This window comes from Cyprinodon tularosa, unplaced genomic scaffold, assembly GCF_016077235.1.
Source record: "Cyprinodon tularosa strain WSP-4 unplaced genomic scaffold, ASM1607723v1 ctg58, whole genome shotgun sequence".
Lineage (NCBI taxonomy): Eukaryota > Metazoa > Chordata > Actinopteri > Cyprinodontiformes > Cyprinodontidae > Cyprinodon > Cyprinodon tularosa.
Window position 1 is genome coordinate 1,338,065 of NW_024039318.1, and position 20,150 is coordinate 1,358,214.

A 20,150-nucleotide genomic window follows, 5' to 3' on the forward strand; every position below is an offset into this window, starting at 1 on the left:
CTGAGAAAAGAACGAAAACTTACCAGTCACCGCAGATCTGGTAAGGTGAAAGCAGCTTGTGCAGCCCCTGGAGGGCGAGACTTACCCGCAGCTCCGACCAAACCCGGTCACGGGGCTACCAGCAACAAGCAGCCAGGAAACTAGTGGTATACACAGAAGCAAGCAGCTTCACACGACCACACTCCTGTACTCAACACACCTGCGCGCGAGAAGAACAAAAGGGATTGATTGCCGGGTGCCACGTGACTATATAGAGTCACGTGGGTCCCCGGCAGGTCACAGCTGACTTTGTTGTCATTAATACTCGACCTGCGCATGCGCATGAATGATCATTCAGTGCTTGAAGCACCGCCTCTGGCGGTCAGTAGGGATGAAATAGAACTCTATTTACACAAAAACCTTTGTTGTACAAAAAGCAACTCTTACTGACCTTTTTATAATCCAGTTCTCCTTGTTCTTCCCCAAGGTGGAGACTCGAGGAGGCGGTGTGTTTGGAAACCGGTTCAGAGAGTATGGCAGCACCTCTTCCATCGATATTCAGGGCATTCCTGAGCAAGGGTTCTTTGAAATGCTCAGTCAGTTCCATCAGGAGAGGCCAGACCAGCGCAGTTTAGCTCCTGCACAGCTTGGACAGCTGCTACGGGCTGAAGACCCGTCATCAAAAGCCCATTTCCCTGCTGCCCCCTCACCTGGCCCCACAGGTGGGGAGGAAACAGGAACAGGGAAGAAGGAAGGTACTGAGAGAGTAAGAAAGAAAAGTGGAGGGACAGAATCATCGCTGGGAACTTCATCTTTGTTCCGGAAGCTTCGGAGCTCTAGTAGAGGGGAGCTGGATGGAGGAAAGGGAGAGGCCAATGAGGAAAGGGGAGGGAGAGGCTCAACGGATGCCTCCTACAAACCCTGGGTTTGTCCTAAGAGCTTTGTTCACTTTGATGCTCAGAGCATCCTGTTTGACCTCCATGAGGCAGCAGCTCAGCGTGGCTTTTCTACACAGAGGAGAAACACTGCCACAGGGGCATCTGCCGCTTCATCGCTGCCCGGCTCACGGTCATCAGCTCCTAGCCTAAACGACCCCATTTACTCCAGTATCGAGGATCTGACCCTTGGCGTCAGTCAGAGCTCTGCAGCCCCTTCCCTAGCCATGGATCCTCTGGATGGGCCAGCTGCTCACAGTTCAAGCCCACTGCTCCTCTCCTGTCCCCACTTCCTCAATGAGATAGGAGGGCACAAGGAGAGGAACGTGAGCTTCCTTAGCTCCTCGGCAGAGCGAGGTGATGGAGACGAGGGAAGAGGGTGGTTGAAGAAGAGTAATGCCAGCATGTCTGTGCTGGAAATCCCAAGTGAAGAACAGGCAATGAGGCTGGAGAGACTGAAACTGTACGGCATAGAGCATGTAGACTTGGGGGCTCGCTACTACAGAGACTACTTCCATGGGAAAGGTAATGCTGAGTTACACTCCAGCACATTTCACTCAAACATGGAACATTCATTTTGAGGCAACATGAGTAACTAGGTGTGTACTCGGTAGCCCGATTATGCTTGATCCCCATTATTTTAATATGTTGTCTATCCCACAGTGATAAATTATCCCATATTATACACCTAATATAAAATATCCCACAGATAATTTAAAATCATGTCCAAAATGAATTAAAATGGTACCAATCTGAAATCACCACTCTGTTCTCAGCAAACGGAGCCACCATAGCTTTAGCTTTAGAGCGGGAATTATATTGCTTCCAGCTCTCTCTTTAGTATCTTTGTCTGGTATTAGAATGCACAGCAGTGTCTCTATCCAGCTAACTGAATATATCATTGGTATGCAAAGTTTACATTCATAATGACTCCAAATAAAACTGCATTTTGGACAGAATATTATTCGAGTTGTAAAGGGAAGGCTGATATCCAGCAGTTGTTGGGTGGAAGGTAGACTAAACACTCAACAGCTCTACAGTCTATTACTGTCAATTACTGGACAACACAGAGGACATGGGACAGTAAACCATGCATAGAGAGTTGCACTTTAACCCAACAGAGAGCAACCTGTTCACCTAACATGCAAAGCTTTGGCTTAGAGAGGATGCCCATTGAGCTGTGCTGGATATTGGAGCAGTGTCAACTTCTCAGGTAAAAATGACCAATGTGCTTGGAAGGGGTGGATGTGATGACAGAATAGCTGAGGGCAAAAATCTTAAAATGATAGAAAAAGACTTGATACCAATAAGCAGAATGTGATTGTGAGGATTTGTGTGAGTTAATGGACTTTATGGAGTTTTAACATTCCTCTAAGAATATCCATGACCTCCTATTTAGAAGCATGGCTAACAGCACATACTTTTGCTTTCACTACTGGTTGTTGTTGTTGTTCATTGACACCAAGTGGCAAGTAAAGTCTGACAGTATGGAAGAGGAACATACTGTCTCATGGGGGATTAGAGTGTTTCAGATACATTTTTCTATTTATTGTATTTCTTATTCATTCAAAAACCCTTACACATTCCTATTTTATTTCTTTGTATAAATATGTCTGTTAAATATGGGGGTTACCATTAGGCAATACTAGGCAGTTGACGTGTACATGTATGGTTAATACAACTATTCCTTCTTTGGGCTGCTCAGTCCCGCAGTGGGTAGTACTGCTGAAGAAGGTTCTGGGTTCGATACCCGGCGTCGGGTCTTTCTGCATGGAGTTAGCATGTTCTCCCTGAGCATGCGTGGGTTCTCTCCAGGTACTCCGCCTTCTTCCCACAGTCCAAAAACATGCCTGTTAGGTTAATTGACTTCTCCTTAGGTGTGAGTGAGTGTGTGAATGGTTGTTTGTCCTGTTTGTCTCTGTGTTGCCCTGCGATGGACTGGCGACCTGTCCAGGGTGTACCCCGCCTCTCGCCCGTAGACAGCTGGAGATAGGCACCAGCACCCCTCAAGACCCCAGCTGTGATAAAGCGTGTCCATTCCTGGGGGCCCCATAAAACTTTGTGTACATGTATGGTTAATGCAACTATTGGTTATTCATGCACATGAATTATTGCTGCACCTGTCCAGAAAGGTCCAAACAGACAACAGCAAACCATTTGAAAACAAACGGTGCAAAGAGCAGTGTTGCCAACTTAGTGCTTTTGTCGCCATATTTTGGCGACTTTTCGGACCCCTCTAGTACTTTTATTTTAAAAAAGCACCTAGGGCCAAAACTAGCTACTTTTTTCTGCTCCTGACTTTGGTGACAACATATAAAAGCAGCGAACTCTGCTCTCCAGAGCAATTAGATTGGTAACCCTGCCTCCTGCTCTCCTCTATCTTATCTGCTCTCATGATTCATGCAGCTATTATTTCATACAAATGAGAAATGGAGAACAGATAAGCAGGTCATGGATTGTCTACAGTGAAAGAAGGACTGTTATTTATTTTTTCCGCACCTTTTTGGAAACACAGCAAGGAGCAATCAGCTAAGTGAGCTTAGTGATGGGAAAAATCTTTCATTCCTTTTGAGACAGCATGAAAAGTCAGCTGAGTACAAAACATAGAGAGGAAAATAACAAGAAGGGAGGGACAAAACCTAGAACAAATAATCTATCTAGTATATTAAAATTTCTGTAACTGTATAATGGGTCTGTTTTATGTGTTGCCTTCTCAATTCAGAGGGCCCCCTCCCTGTCTTTGCCTAGGGCCCCAAATCCGCCCCCGCTTCTGAAACAAGAGAAAATAAGATAAAATAGCTGCAGTCTTAATAATTGTAATCCATTTATAAGATATATTAACTTTAGGGTTTACTCAATCAATAACTTGCAGCTCTGCTTGAAATTCCAAGATTTTGTGTTTAAACATGTGAGTATTGATTTATCTTTCTGATAAAAAAAACATTCAGAACATGTTTGGCCTTACTGCTCTTAATGGTTCATTATTATTTGTACTGTTAGTGGAATGCAGGCAACACCAGCAGTCGCCATAAAACAGTGTTTTGCTTATAAGAACATGTACAAAAATTGTCATTTAAGTATCTGCAACCACATGTTTGATGCCGAGGCAACATTTAATAGATAAATAACATTTAATATATTTACTGTTATTGTTCCTGTCTATTTACTCCATTTCCTGCTCTTCCAGTGCAGGACTTACTTTATCAGAGTTGTTGACTAGATTGAATCCATCAATTAGCTGGGGCCAAGCAGAGTTAACCACACTGGCAATCCTCCAGGACTTTTAATTACACATGTACCTGCTATTGGACAGTTGCAAACTGAGCTGATAAAACACCACCTGCATGTCTGCTGGATCACAGGCACTACTTAACACCCGAGCCTGATCAGCTTTGTTTTACATTTAGCTTTTAGTGTCACAGATAACACTTCCTTTTAGCGGAGAAATGGTTCATGTCATCTGTATGTGTGCATGTGGGCATTTGTGGTTAGCATTACCTCTTAAGACACTTCTGATGACACTTACCCTTTGGCAAGCATCATCTGGCTCTGGACTAATTAGTGCCAGATGTTATTAGGAGAATTCATGCAGACAAGGATGGTTAAACAAAGTGTGTGAGCAAGATGGAGGCCTGCAGCCACAGCAGAAAACAGCTTCTGTTCCCAAAAATATATTCATATTCTTCCCTCCTAAACGCTGCTGTTATTGTGTTGGGTTTTTGCTGGGCTGTTTCCCCTTTGCATGGCAGGATCTTCATCAAAAAGCTGATATTTTTACAACAGGACATGAGAAAAAGTAATGAGACATAAGTCTGCTCAGAGATAGGCTGTCCTAGTTCATTCCAGATAAATTGGGGAACAGAGAAGGAATGTGCCAAGCTGTATTCATCCTGAAGAGTCTGGATAATTTGTGTTTATGCCTCTGCTCTGCCTGTGGCGCTGGCTGTAAGAGGGCTTAGCTCTGAAGCTTTAGAAAAGGATGTGCAAGATGCTTGTGTCGTCTGTCAACAGCTTTCTATCTAACAGTTACAAGAATTACTATTTCAAAAACCACTGGTTCTCATTTTAGTTTTCTTGAGCTGGAGGTCAAATACTCCAGAAGTTGATTTTGTCTGTTTTCATTAGATGCAATAAAACTAAAAGCTCCCAGCATTGGGAGTCTTTAAAGCATGTCAACCAGCAGCAGGTTTGCTGATGTACTTTTCAACTGCAATGAAGATAGCAGGTTATGTTTAAAAATCAATGTTTTGAGGGCTGCTCAGTGGTGCAGTGGGTAGCACTGCCTTGCAGCAAGAAGGTCCGATTCCCGGCCCGGGGTCTTTCTGCATGGAGTCTGCTGTTCTGCTCGTGCATGCGTGGGTTCTCTCCGAGTACTCCGGCTTCCTCCCACAGTCCAACTAATGACTGCTAGGTTAATTGACTTCTCTGAATTCTTCTTAGGTGTTTGTTTGTGCATGAATGGTTGTTGGTACTGTTTGTCTCCGTGTTGCCCTGCGATAGACATTGCCCTGGCGACCTGTCCAGGGTTTACCCCGCCTCTCGCCCGTAGACAGCTGGAAAAAGGTGCCAGGTGATAAAGCATGACAGAAAATTGATGGATGGATTGTTTTCTTTTTTCTTCTATTTCAGTTTGAATTTGAATCATCTTTTGGTTCCCTTTTTTGTGCTTTTGGACTAAAACTATACAACCTCTTGAGCTTGTATCTCATAAATAAAGAGAACTAGTTTTATATGTTGTTTTTTTTAAACAAGTCTTTTTAAATAAAAATGTCATATCATAAAAAAAATTTAAAGATGATGCACAATAATTTTCAGACGGTTGTTCAGGGATTTGTTCTGGGTGTTCTTGGCAGTTTTTCAGGGGCTTTGTTTTATATTGTTTATATCTGTATTGGAATTAAATGGCATCAACTTAAAGCAAGAAATATTTTGTCATTTTTGGCCATATTGTCCATCCTCAAAATTAATGTAAGATGGTCTCTGCCCTTTATTTGGCTCAACACATTCCCTCCCGCTTTGTATAACCTCAAAAAGGTTAAAGAACGCTTATGTTAATTAATATTTCCTTTTGTTTTAGGTCCTACAGTAGAAACTGTGGGAAAACAAATACCAATTGACTTTTATGATCCGTTGTAAGGAGTTGTTTTTTTTTGTACCGATACCTCCTGTGTTGTTGCAGGCATAGACATAACAGAAGCTTGTGTTCAGGCGTAAACAGATGAATACTTACCCTCCGCACAAACTGTAACCTTGCTTAACTCTGTCCTTCAACAGAGCACTCAAACTACTTTGGAACGGATGATAAGCTGGGTCCTGTTGCCGTGAGCATTCGCAGGGAGAAATTTGAGGACACCAAAGACGTGAAAGACCAGTACCAGTACCGCATCATCGTCAGGACCAGTGAGGTATGCTTCCTGTGCTGTTTGTGTTACTGAGGACTTCTGAATGACAGTTCTGGAATGCCTCCAAATAATGCCCTTGCCTATGTTTCCATCTCCTCTCTGCCTTGAATATTACCTTTAGTTTTTCTTCTCTCAGCCATTAACTCAATCCCTGTCTCTACCCAGCCCCTGGGAACATTCCACCTGTTCAGTCTGTGCACATAAAAGCCAAACTAAACACTATCTGCTGTGTCTGGAGCATTTGGCAAGCCTTCAATGACAACTTTGTTTGGCTTCCATGGAGGATATTTAGTGCCATGAATGAGCACGAGTACCCCTGGAAGATCTTCATCTTATCACATTAAACCAAAAACAACAGGACATTTACTGGGATTTTTATGATAAACCAAACAGACTGTGAGGGAGAATAAGTGTTTGTTTTTGTTTCCTCTGTTGAGGAAATAGTTTGTGATGTCACTATCCATAGTGTTTACAAATTGTTATATCGATCACCAGCAGCTTTCCATGTCTGAAGCAAAGGCTAAAATGTTTCTATATTCTTGTTAGCAGAGAAAGAAGTTCAGGCTCAGTCAGAGAGATTATAGAAAGCCTCTCTTTGCTTCCTTTTTTAGGTTTTTTATGCATGTTGGTCTGAACTTTGATTAGGCCATTCTAACACATACATATACAGCTGTGGCTGTACATTCATAAAAGTGAACGCTATTCCCATTCTCAAGTCTCTTGGAGCCTCTAAAAGTGTTTTTCCATGATTCGACCATTCAAATAAAAGGACGATATCAGGACGAAAAATCAGGACGATAAAGGGGAAAAACGTTGCAGAAAAGCTTCACAGAATAGTTGAATTTATACTAAGATTAAATGACACTGAGGAAAGTCTCCCATTAAGTTACCATTTCTGAAACACAAAGAACAGCTCCATGAAGTCCTTTAAGTCAGATTACTGTTTTTAACCCCTCTCCCTGTTCATTGTATTTATGTCTAAAGTCTAGTCTTCGCTGTGGTTGGTGTGATGTTGTCTTTAGCTGGATTACATGGATGCCTGGCTTCATCGCTTAGCCCCATTACAACAATAGAGCCTCTCTGTTCAAGCACACAGAGCTAAGCTAACAGAACCAGGCCTGCTGTTCCCACACAGGGGAAAAAAAGACATTGATTTCTGAATTTACTTTGTCCCACTCAAGCCGCAGAGCCTCTCAAATATCCTTCCGCTCATAAGTATGTCGTTTAATTCTGTGCGGCAGTGCTGACACAGCAAGGTGAAGAGATTTGCTCTCTGTGCCCTCCTTCTCTCGGGCTCCCATCACTGTTTCCTTAATCAACTCCCCCTCTGATATTCCAGCTCAGCAGGCCACTCTCTCTGCCGTCACTCAGCGGCTGAAGAGCTGAAACAAAAACTACATAACTTCAGCTGCTTGTCAATCGGGTTTCATATCTCTGCGGCAGATCCAGTCTCTGAGGTTCAGCTGTCTGTCTCTGGCCCCCGCCAACTCGTGTTATGCATTGTTAATGAATCCAGAAGAGATCAGCCCCCTCCTTCTGGCTCTACCTACTCAGTACAGTGTTTGTCTCCCTCTTATTAAGGAAGTTAATTACCCCTCAGCAGGAGAAGGTACACTGTGGCTATACAGCTCTTTGCTTAACAATAGGAGATGGATATTACTCCTCGCTTTGATGGAACTATTTTTTACTATTATTCACATATCTTGCATTTCAGACTCTTAAATATTTTCAGGTTTTATGTTATAATCAAAAACCTCAATGTATCTTGTGAGGATTTTATGTGCTGGACCAACTTAAAGGAGTGCATCATTCCTTTGAAAAGCAGTTTTTTAAAATAAGTCTGAGGTGAGCTGTACATTTATTCTGCCCCATTTTGAGTACACTTAAATACACCTTTTGAGTGCACCTTCAGTAAGGATAGTGTATGTCATTTTAACTCAGTAAAAGTCCAGTTGTTATGTGAAGGTGTCTGTGGTTTGTAAGAGAAGTTGTTTTTTTACTAATGGCATCATTTGAATGTTTCTACATAAGATTATGAAACCGTAAAAAGGAGCTTCTAAAGTGACCTGAATGAGCTAATAGATTTGATCATATTAAATGTGATCTCAAAGCGACATCTAATCAGTTGCTAAATGCTGTGATCTTAATAAAGGCTGGGAAGTATTGTTGACTGTGGCAAATCTGAGGCAAGACTGCCCTCCACAGGTTTTCCCTTAGAGATTAGCCATGAAGTCCTAATAGTCCTGAAAAGTTGGAAAAGTATGACCTCTTACAGTTTGAAAAAACTTGAGCAATCCTAGATATTTATATTGCTAAAGACTAAAAAGCTTTAAAAAAAAAAAAAAAACACCCACCCCCCACATAAATTCTGAATAAAATACCTTTAAGAGAAATATAAATTCTCTTCATTCTGCTCATCATTACTTTCTTTCCCTCCAATTGCAGCTTGTGACCCTGCGAGGCTCAATCTTGGAAGACGCTGTGGCATCTACAGGAAAGCACGGCACTGTTCGAGGTCTTCCCCTCAAAGAGGTCCTGGAACAGGTCGTACCTGAGCTCAATGTGTCCTGTCTGAGGCTGGCGCTCAGCACAGCCAAAGTTACAGAACAGCTCCTTAAACTGGATGAACAAGGGGTGAGTTTAATGCTACTCTGTCTGAATTTCATGCAGATGAAATGTTCCATTGCTGCTATTTTTCTTCACATATCAGGTAGCTAAAATGAATGCCAACCAGATACAGCATTGGTCAATGCGGTGACATACAGTGTGGTCAGATAGTGAGAGTAAATGCCTCTGAACACTGTCTGTCTGATTTAATGTTGGAGCAAAGTACAAAATGTGGACGTTGAAAGCTGTGGAGAAGCAGGTTTGTCATGTGTTGGTACGACTGTACAGCCATTAAAATGTTAATGTTTGGTCATGTTATCTCACTGTCATTTCCTAGCGAGTTAAGTGCAAGTCTGCGGTATTTTGCCAGCACTTGGTTTGGTGTTTGTGTAGGTGGCTTATGCAACAGAGAAACTGTGTGTGTGAGCAATGGATGTCCATAAATAAATACACATTACAGCTGGGTTAAAGCTCTAAAGGTTCAAACTGATGTACACCATTTCATCTGCCTGTCTTTGTCCTGTGTGTCCATGCATGTTGCAGCTGAGTCAGAAGCACAAGGTGGGTGTTCTTCTGTGTCGTGCGGGCCAAAGCACAGAGGAGGAGATGTACAACAATGAAGAGGCGTCGCCTGCCTTCTCTGCCTTCCTGGATCTGTTGGGGGAGCAGGTGCTCCTCAAAGGGTTCTCAAAATACGCTGCACAGCTCGACACCAAGAGTGAGAGTTATCTCTTTACTGTAATAGATATAGTCCTACATTACCACCAGACAGCAAAGAAAGACCGTTTTACAGTCGAATAGGGTTGGAAGTTTTTTCATATTTCAGTTTTATTTTAAAAAGTGAATCCCATAGAAAATGTATCTACACAGTGTAAGTTTAAGGGTTTTTTCTGTTAATTTAGTCAAAAAATCTGTTTCTCTAAGAATTAGAAAATGTAATTATTAATTTTTAGCACAGATTTTCAACCACTGAGCTGTAATGGAAGCCTTCTGTATGGTTGGGTCTGGAGTCTCCCATCATCCTCTTGGCCATACCTCATAGATTGGCCATCAAGCAGAGAGACAGCAGGAATATTAAAGATTATTCTTTTTTTGTGGAAAAGTGCCAATGATATCAGCATTTCTTATAAGGTTTGTCACCAGAGGGAAGAATAAGGTTATCTAAAGTTTGCTGGTCCCTGACTGTGCTTACTTTGAACTTTGGACCAACATCAGCAGGTGATTTGGTTTTCAAACCATCACTAGCTAGGGAAACTTCAGACTAGACCCCAAACAACATGGTTCTGTGCCTCTGCACTTCTTGATAACCAAATTAAATAGGATCCAAATTAAAATGACTTTGGCCTCTTAAACAACAGTTCAGTTCTTTTTCTCCTAATCCACCGTGAGGTGCTTTAGACATTGTGTCTATTTGTAGGAGCGGCTGTACTCAGTGGCTCTGGGTTTTTGTAGATATTCACTAAATTCTGAAATCGGCTTTTCTTCAGTTCTCTGAAAGCTGCATCTGTTCCTTTAAATCTGTTTTTACGTGACAGTTTTTCCTCCCATGCAAATTGACATTAATATTCTAAGTTATAGCAGGCTTTAAAAAGCCAGTGTGCTTTACAGTAAAGTTCTTACATGGTAGTCACTGTGTGGTGGAGAACTCTCGAGTCAGCAGTCTTGATCATGATTGTGTAAAACATTCTATATTGGGTAACTGAATTTTGGGTTTTCTTTAACTTTAAGCCATAAATCACTCTGTGAATCTTTATGAGTTTCACTTTTTTCAGTTCAACTATCAAAATAGATAAACTTTCTGACGATCATTAGACTTGTTGAAATGCTGCTGTAGACCAGTAACCAAAATGACAGGAGAGGATTTTATTCCTCAGTGGACTCTTGGAAACATGTCTGCTTAACCCAAAAGCTCACAGCTGTGATCTACATTTGATGTTAAATATAAACATCTTTCTTTTTCCTCTCTCCTCAGCCGACTCAACAGGCACCCACTCCCTTTACACCACCTACCAGGGCTATGAGGTGATGTTCCACGTGTCCACCATGCTGCCGTACATGCCCAACAACCCTCAGCAGGTAAAAGCTCATTAACAGCCAAAGCTGCCTGAGGCTGTGTGCTTTGCAACTGGTTGAACACGGCGGAGTATATGAAAAAGGAAAAAAAAAGCATGTCTGTGGTTGTGAGTTCAAACATCTCTTTTTACTCCGAGTTATAAAACCAAAAATCTATGTTTTAACTTGTGACTACTTCTTCTTTCACTTTGGGTTGTTTTTCTTTCTTTCATGTAGCTTTTTGTGTTTTTATAGTCTCTGCTCTCTTTGCCTTTGTGGCTTTTCTGTCCGCTCTGTTTTTCTGTCTTTAACTGGCACACTGCTGGGTGGGGTTCACTAGTATGTAGTTGTAAGTATAGGTTTTTTTTTTTCTTTTCACTTAAGCTTTTCTATCCTAGCATATTCTTTCTAATGTTCTTACAGTAAAAGCCACCTCTATATCAGAGTTTGTATTTGGCAATAGGTTTTAATTTAATCAGCTCAGTTTTCTGCCTTAGATGCTGTATGTCTTGGCTGCTCAAAGTCTCTAATTATCTCTTTAGTTGCACCCTAAAGCTTTGCTGCTGAATCAGACTATGTGTAACTTTTTAATAAAAGATTTAGTAATTCACTTCGCCATGGGCATGTATATGTTTGTTTTTATTAATTAATTACTGACTAACATATTAATAACAGTTCTTAGGCTTTGTGTATATTATTACAAGGAGTTAAAGGTTAAAATTTAGCAAAACCACTGGAATCAAATGAGCCTGAAAGAAATATGCAACTTATTTTGCATAGGAAACTGGAGTTTACTGTTAGAAGTGTCTCGATTAAATAGCCCTTAAGAAAGTAAATATGAATATTACTATAACACACAGAATTGCATAATACAGATTAATAGTGACAGTGAATTTATAGGGGGTTCCTCAGGGTTTTGTGATGAGGCCAATATTTCATTTGTATGTTGATATTTTTGTGGTTGTAAAACTTCTGCTTTAACAAAGCAATTTTTTTTTGCGAAAATGTTTTTTGTTAACTACTGTGAACACTGTAGATTTTTACCCATGTGGGTCTTTGTAAGGGAATAAATTAGCACTGCTAAAGCTTTCAGCCTCTTTTTAAAAAAAAAAACAATTTAAAACTAATTTAGTTCTGTATAAAATGTTGACACAAATCTATTAGTATTTTTTTACTTTATTAGTTTCTAGTCTTTTTTTCCAGTTTTAAAATGTTTTAATGTTACATTCTTCTTTTTTCATTTTTATGGATGTCCCAGTCCAATATTGATATCAGGAAAAAAAAACTAATAATGGATTATAATGACCTGGACCTGATCTCTATCTGCATATTAATAAAACCTAACATTTATGTAACCCATTGGTGAATAATAAATGGGTCAGTTTGTCTTATATCTAATGTTGTTGAATGTTGTTCTCTTGAGTAATATTACTAGTCCAAAGATGTTCTATCTTTCCACACCACAAGATAAGTATTTATAATGTGTGCGTTATGCAGAAACCGTCTTGGGTAGGGCTCAAACAATTCATTGGAATAATGGTGATTAATCGATTATTAAAATAATAGTCAACTAATTTATTAATCAATTAATTGTTAACTAGTGTATAGATACTATTAAACAAGCCTTAAGCTCACTTAGAGCAGTAATTTTACCAAATTGTAAAAACAAATATGTAAGCATTTTGCATTTAAGATAAAAATAAAAAAAAATCGACTGTCAATATGCTCTATCCAGAACTCCTCAAGTGAAAAAGTTTTATTTTCCCTTGGTTTCATTTTGTAAAAAATCTTCTTTAAGGAATCTTTTGGCTATCTGATTATTAATCGATTATTCAAAAAATAATTGACAGATTTATCGATTTGCAAAATAATCATTAGTTGCTGCCCCAGTATTGGGTCAATATCAGTATTAGTGAGTTCTTAAAGCCACAGTCTGTACAGTTAAACCAAAAGCTGCTATACCGTTAGATCGGGGCATCCCTATAACATAGTTTATTTATTTTTTACATTTATTTGTATATTAAAAATGTGAATAAAAAAAAATAGCAGAAAAATAAATAAATCAGTAATTTAGCTTTTAACTTTTTGTCCTGTCAAATATTTTTGAAGTTTAAATCTCTTTTCAAGTTATTTTTCTTCTTTTTTTGTTGTTGTTTTTATTTCGCTTAAAATCCTTTTTTACAGCATTTTCTTTTTTTAAATCTTTCCTCTAATTTTGCTCCATACTCTTGATCTGTTCAGTAAAAACTGATTGTCGTATTATTGTGAAAAAACTTGTACTAAACATTTAATAGATGATAAAATTTGATGTCTTGGAGCAATGTTAAAATGTAGCTTTAAGTAGCTTTTTAAGTAAACACGATGTTACACAACACTACCATGTTTTAGTTGGAGAAGGAGATCTTAAAAATAATGTCAATAATATTCTTATATTATTAAACTTAATAAAGACATAAAAAATGGTACAAGCTACAAGACATTTAATAATTCTGGTTGTTGTCAGTTGTTTTCAGATAGTCATCCATCTATGCTACCCTGTAGATGTTCAGGATGGTTAGAACTTTTTATAGTGTGTCATGGTAATACCTTTAATCAGAATGTGAAGCTTGATAAACTGCACAATAACTCCATCTGCAGGGATGAAGGCTTCAACAGAATGTGGGTTTACATACATAAGTGAACCAGTAGGTGGCAGCATCTAACTACAAACATAATCACACTGGAATCGGTAACCCAGCAACATGGATTATGGTTTAAAAGCAGCAAAACAAAGAACAGCAACAAATTCTAGCACTGTAGAATTATTATACATTAAATAGAGCTGCAGTCCAACACATCCAAACCTTCAACTCAACAGACATACAGTGGTGTTGTTAAAAGCTGGAAAAAAAAATATTTATGTTTCTGTCATCAGAAACTGACTTAAAAAGTAAAGGCGTGAAAAATGACACTCCTTGAAATGTGCTTTTTGATTATATGAGCAGGATAATTCAACCCCCATCTGCAGTGCTTTGTAGATACTAGACAGTAAAGCTGCATATTTCCTAACTACAAATACACGCTCTTGATATGTGCTGACTTGACTGTAACCATTTTTGGGAATATTTGTCCATTCATCATGTGACAAAGTCTTTACCTAAAAGATGTTAGATGGCTTCCATGTTGCAAATTCTGACTTGCAGTGTGACTAAAATCTTATAATTGATAAGGTGTCTCTAAAATAATCCAAACACTTCTTCCTCAACCAAACGTTGGATGACTTAGTTAGTTTTGTTTTATTTTCTCTTTGCGGTATAAATGATCAGCTATGATAAGTTAGTCAGCAGCAGGTTTAATTTGTAATCACATATTCTACTTAAAAGAGACAGGCACCTCTTGGAGTCCTCAATGCTATAAGAATGATCAGAACTGTATGTTCCTGCCCTGCCTCATCATTAAGTCACCTTAATGTTTGGCCATAGGTATTGTTTTCTTCTGGACATCAACATGACCATTTTACACTATAACTACTGTTTGAACCTCTGGGTTAGATTCATCAGTCCAAAAAGTGCCTCCTCAAACTCTGTAGCCATATCTAAATTCCTCACGAAGCACTTATTTCGTCAGGTGATCCTTCGAGTATATTGTTTGCAATTTCTCTCCATTATCCTGACTAAATGTTGTTTACTAACTTACTAACATAGCCAGACAGGTTTCTTACTGCATTACAAAGTTCTTTAGGAAGGTCATAGGTCCACTGGAATGTACATTTATGGGGGAAATCCTAAGGTTTGATCAAACCATTTCCTCACAGAGCTCCTGAGAAAGCTCCTTTGTCTTTTTTTAGTGATAGTTACTCATCTTTCTAGACCTTCATAGGTGGGGTTTAGATATGTATCATCGCTTAAAATATTAAAGAACGATTTATAGATTGTTAAATAATTTTTCATCATTATGTCATCTATTTTCTTTATTAATGTTATGCAACTCAAAAAAGCAGAATCTCTGTCTTTTGGAAACACTAACTGAACAATCCTTAAAATCTACTACTAATTACAAATATAAATCCAAATCAATATGTGAGAGAGTGGATCAAAACAAAGCAAACTGGAGTTGCTTAATATTAGCGTAGAAAAGTGGACTGCAGATGTTGCATCTGGTATCAGCATCACTAAATGATGCTCCTGTTGACTGCATTACATAATTGGTACTTTCACACTTCTGTGTGGAACTGAAGAGAAGGCTGGCGGGCTCCACATCACAACCTCAGCCTGGACTGTGGGCCATGTTTCCTACATGAACACACAGACACAAATAAACCCACACAGGAGGCAGATAAACAAATTACATAAAGAGCTGTCGTTTTGGGTCCGATAGTGGGCGGCCCAATTTACATCGGTCACAGAGTCTGCTCAGTTTTTATATCTTGTGTTTTTGCTTTTCCCCAGCTCCTGAGGAAGAGACACATAGGTAATGACATCGTCACCATAATCTTCCAAGAGCCCGGGGCGCTGCCTTTCACCCCTCAGAACATCAGGTCCCATTTCCAGCATGTCTTTGTTATTGTTCGGGTCCACAACCCCTGCTCAGAGAGCACCTACTACAGGTAGGCATTAACAGCTTACTAATAGTCTTCCACTTTCTATTTTTCATTAAATTAAACTCCACAAATCCTGCTTTTTTTGTCTCAGTGTTGCTGTAACACGGATGGAGGATGTTCCCCCTTTTGGACCACCCATCCCCAGCGGAGTCAGCTTTCGTGACCCCGAGAACTTTCGTAACTTCCTCTTAGCCAAAATTATCAATGCTGAAAACGCTGCACACAAGTCGGATAAGTTCCACACAATGGCGACACGAACGCGGCAGGAGTACCTTCGGGACCTGGCAGAGAACTACGTCAGCAGCACGCCCCTGGACACAACTGGAAAACTGAACAATCTCATCTCCCTTGCATCAAAGAAACGCGAGCGCACGAAAGCAAGAGAAGGCGCAGAGCTGGAAGCAGCCGGGGCCGTCGCCTGGAGAGTCCTGGCCCAGGACTTCAGCGGAGGAGCTGCAGAGCTTCCCTGTGCTCTGGGTATATCGTCCGAATACGTGGTCCTCGTTGACTGCTCCACCAAAGAGCTGGTGTTTAACTGTTTCTGCATGGATGTGATTGGCTGGACTCCAGAGAGGCTGGCGCTAAAGATCTTCTATGGAAGAGGGGAGCACATAGCTGTGAGAGTACCAGAAGGATCTACGCAGGACGTCAGGGAGATGGTGCAGAGGTTAAAGGTGAGAGGATAGTAGCTGCCAAACACCACGATGTAGAGAGCAGTGACCTATGTGGTAATATTGGCTTAAAGATGTTCTCATAGGTTTAACTATTGTTGAATTGAGGTGAAGAAGAGGAATTTTGAGGTAGTTCTGATCTTCTCTGTTCCACCAATTTTTACTTTTGCAGTAGCAGCAAATGAAACTCTCAGCATAATATAATCTCAAACTTCTGTTTTTAAATCATTATTTGGTTTGATGTAGTTGCTGCAAAATCTGGTCAAGCTTGAACGTGTAATTTGAACAGTTTTTTTCTACCCCCTGTGAGTCCACTTCTGTTAACAAGAAAACTTGTCTCCCCCATTGTGATCAAGTCTTGGTGATTCCTGGTACTTTAACACATGAATTTTCAAACAGGATACTGGAAGCTATCCATGGAGTGTATAAAGGAGGCTGACATCAAGCTGCTGCTTTAAAGCAATCTGTACAGTTAAACCAAATGCTATTTATATAAGCTTTTCTATATCTAATAAGAAAATTGGCTGAAACCAAAACTTAGTGATTTCTCAAAGATATTAAGAAATGCATTTTTTGAGAATATCACTGATAAGATTGGATTTTACCTGTAGGAACATTTTGGGTAAAAAACAAAACAAAAAAAATCTGATGAGCTATTTAAGAATTTGTGTGTTGTCAGACCCTTGCTAACTAATTACAATTTGAGGTTAGGAGGACTTTTTAGAAGCCTTGTTTTTGTAGTTCCACTCGGAAAACTAGTTGAACTGTTTAAATTTTACCAGTCATTACCATCTCAGATATTTCATACTTGACCGGCACTCTAGCGGTTTTCATTTGTAAGGTAGTGTGGTTGTTCCGGTATTTTTAGAATTTGTTCATATTCACCTGGAAACCTGTGAAATTTAATTCAACCGGCATTCATTGTTATTCCCCTTCAGAACATCTAGACATGCACCAGTCTGCGTTTTCTCATCAAGAACTATATTTAGCAACATTTCAAGTGTTTTTTCCTTCCTGCTGTTATTGTGTATTGATATAAAGGAAGCCACCAACTTTTAACTGTCTTAAGAGTGAATAAATTGTACACCAGGGTCTTTCTAAAAGAAAAATGATTACATATCTAAGACTTTTAAGCCATTAGTGAGTCTGGATAACTTATGAATGATTTTTTTATTAAGTATGGTGCATCACTGAATAGAAAAAGGTTGCATTTTCACATGTCTGATTGACATCAAACTGTTATTTATCCACCTCCAGACATTGGCGGATATCTTGGTGATATCTAATGATTAGGGGTTTAGTGGTCACTTAGCCCCTATTTTCCAACTTTTGTGCGAGTTTTAGTTCATATTGTTTTATTGTTTGATGTTTTTCAATAAAAAGATTGTAATATTAAAATTTATTGCTATCATCTGGATAGTTCCTAGACTTTAGGGATTTATACTATTGAAAACGAGTTAATATACATAGAGAGTCCTGATCTCCCCAGACTGGAGTTTTTGTTATTGATTCATTTATCCTTGTTGAAGTTTTCTTGAAAAATTTCTAAGTATAATCCTGGTTCCCTCTCTCTGAACAGTCGTTGACAGTAGGATGTGAGACTGTGGATATGACGCTGAGAAGAAACGGGCTGGGACAGCTGGGCTTTCATGTTCGCCTGGACGGTACCGTGGCTGAGGTACCATCAGATCAGCAGAACCATCATACCGGATTACAGCTTACAGACACGCTTGGCGGTGCATAACTTGAGACTTTTTTTTGTGCAGGTGGAGGAGTACGGGTTCGCCTGGCAGGCGGGACTGAGGCAGGGCAGTCGACTGGTGGAGATCTGCAAGGTTGCCGCCGTGACGCTCACTCACGAGCAGATGATTGACCTGCTGAGGACATCGGTCACTGTCAAAGTGGTCATCATTCCTCCATATGAAGAAGGCAAACCTCGCAGGTGTGTACAGTTAGGAATTGAATCCATGCAAGGCTGACTTTGTGAGTCATTTGCTTATAAGGTGCTTGGGGGGGAAGGCAGGAGAGAAAGCTGTGTGAAAGTGTGCTGTGGTGGAAGGACAGCAGCGAGCTACGATGAGCACAGGATGCTCTCCAGTCCAACAAACAAAAGACTTGGTGAGGTAGTGGCCAGACTCCAGTGTTCTGAGAGGATTTTGTGTGGGAGTGTGTGAAAAGAGGAAGCGAGCTAACGGAGAGAGACAGCAATGTGTAGCTGGAGTGGAAACAAGTGAAACCAGGCATGGAGACAAAAAGACAAGCATTTGTTTAACAGGAATTAGCTAAATCTGTCTCTCTTTGTCTCCTCTTCTGGAATTATCTGCTAATCTCATCTGGTTCTGTTCCTTCTCCTTAGAAATCCTTCGCTGCTACACCCTTTTTTATCTTTTCATCTGTGCTCAAGGTCTTGAGTGAGCCTGAATAAAGAGGCATTATTAGATGCTGCTGTGGTTCAACCATGCTGTGTGTGTTTCTGAGCATCAGAACTCCTTGAAAACAGTGTTCATGGCAGACTGTGTGATCACACTGGTTAGATTCCTTTTATGTTGCAGGCAGTTTAATTACTCCAAGTTAAACCCTTAGCACACAGCAACGCATAGAAACGCTGAGCTGTGGCCTTGGAGCAGCCGGTAATTAGAGTCTTTGCATTTCGCTCTTCCTCCCTGACTCGTCGGCTGCTGTGTGCCAGGCGAGCAGATTGCATGAAATTACAGCTTGGCATCTGCTATGAAGAGGGAGGGGGGACCACCAAAATGAGGGAAAAGCAAATAAAAGAGTGGAAGCGATTAATTAAAAATGTATGGCTTGTGTAAATGAAAAGAAAGGAAAATAAAAAGGTAGGGGCTGAGTGATAGCAGGAGAAAAAGGCTGGGAGGAGCACCCCGACGAGAGGGACGTGTCTCAGCACCACAGAGAGTAAGAGGAGTGGGTGGAGGCGAGAGGAGAAGAGAGAGGCGAAAGTTGGAAGGGTCCGTCTTTGCTGATCTGTCTCCGCGTGCGAAGCCTCCCGATGGATAGATGCAGCATTAAAAAGGCGTGGGTCTGATAGCGGATGTGTCTGCGCTCCAGTCACCTCTGCTAATGTGATGCGTGAACTGAATGCTGACAGATGTAGGCTCTGCTCTCTCTGAGGTTGGTATTCTCCTCGTGTGTGTATGCATGGAGTCTGTGCAGCTAATCTGCATCCAAAACGGTCACAGCAGCAGGTTTTCCTTTATTGATTTAAATGGTCTTGGAACAAATTGCCTTCATGGACATCGATTTGTGGGGGTTTTTTGTACCTGGAAACCTGCAGTTCTGTTGATGCATGTGTTTTTTACATCTTTAAACGGTTACATGATTATTCACTAGGTTGTTAAGATTTAAATTGAACAGGACTGAATAATGGTATTGCCTCTTTTCGGTTTTAACACTCTACAGTCATGGTATCAGGGCTATCACATGAGTTTTCTCTGATTAATAGATACATTTGATAAATCTAGACAATAATTTATCAACTAAATAATGAATGTGTATAATTGATGTGTTTATTTGGTTTAAATTGATTTATCAACATTATCTAAACAAATTAATGTTTTGAAAAGAGGTAAATTCCTTAGTTCTGCTTCATGAATCTACTCATTAAAACATGCAGGTAGTTACTGTACAAATGTATGGGGCACCAATCCTGCCATAATTAAAAATACTTAAATAAATGATTAAATAAATCGATACTATATTTACAAATCGCTAGTGAAAAGATGTTTAAAATTGAAATTAGTCAGCCATTAAATGCAACAAACTGATAGAAAATAGACACATATTTAGAAATTGATCAATTATATAGATATAATTATACATATAGCCTACATAACATTTTATTTTAACTGTTCTGTTTTATTTCTGCACTTTTATTCTTTTTTAGTTTTTTTTTAGTCATTTATTT

At 39.9% G+C, this 20,150-nt stretch overlaps 1 protein-coding gene across 2 annotated transcripts in view; it reads left to right on the plus strand.

Moving 5' to 3' along the window:
• The window catches only part of sipa1l3 (signal-induced proliferation-associated 1 like 3), a 90,119-nt gene that overhangs the window by 57,141 nt on the left and 12,828 nt on the right, over window positions 1–20,150 (plus strand). For both annotated transcript variants that reach the window (XM_038306320.1, XM_038306321.1), the window contains 9 exons: window positions 467–1,439; window positions 6,189–6,319; window positions 8,762–8,950; window positions 9,467–9,641; window positions 10,896–10,999; window positions 15,403–15,560; window positions 15,646–16,228; window positions 17,805–17,903; window positions 17,992–18,167. In XM_038306320.1, the coding sequence (XP_038162248.1) occupies window positions 467–1,439; window positions 6,189–6,319; window positions 8,762–8,950; window positions 9,467–9,641; window positions 10,896–10,999; window positions 15,403–15,560; window positions 15,646–16,228; window positions 17,805–17,903; window positions 17,992–18,167 (2,588 nt within the window). The remainder of the gene's footprint in view (window positions 1–466; window positions 1,440–6,188; window positions 6,320–8,761; window positions 8,951–9,466; window positions 9,642–10,895; window positions 11,000–15,402; window positions 15,561–15,645; window positions 16,229–17,804; window positions 17,904–17,991; window positions 18,168–20,150) is intronic.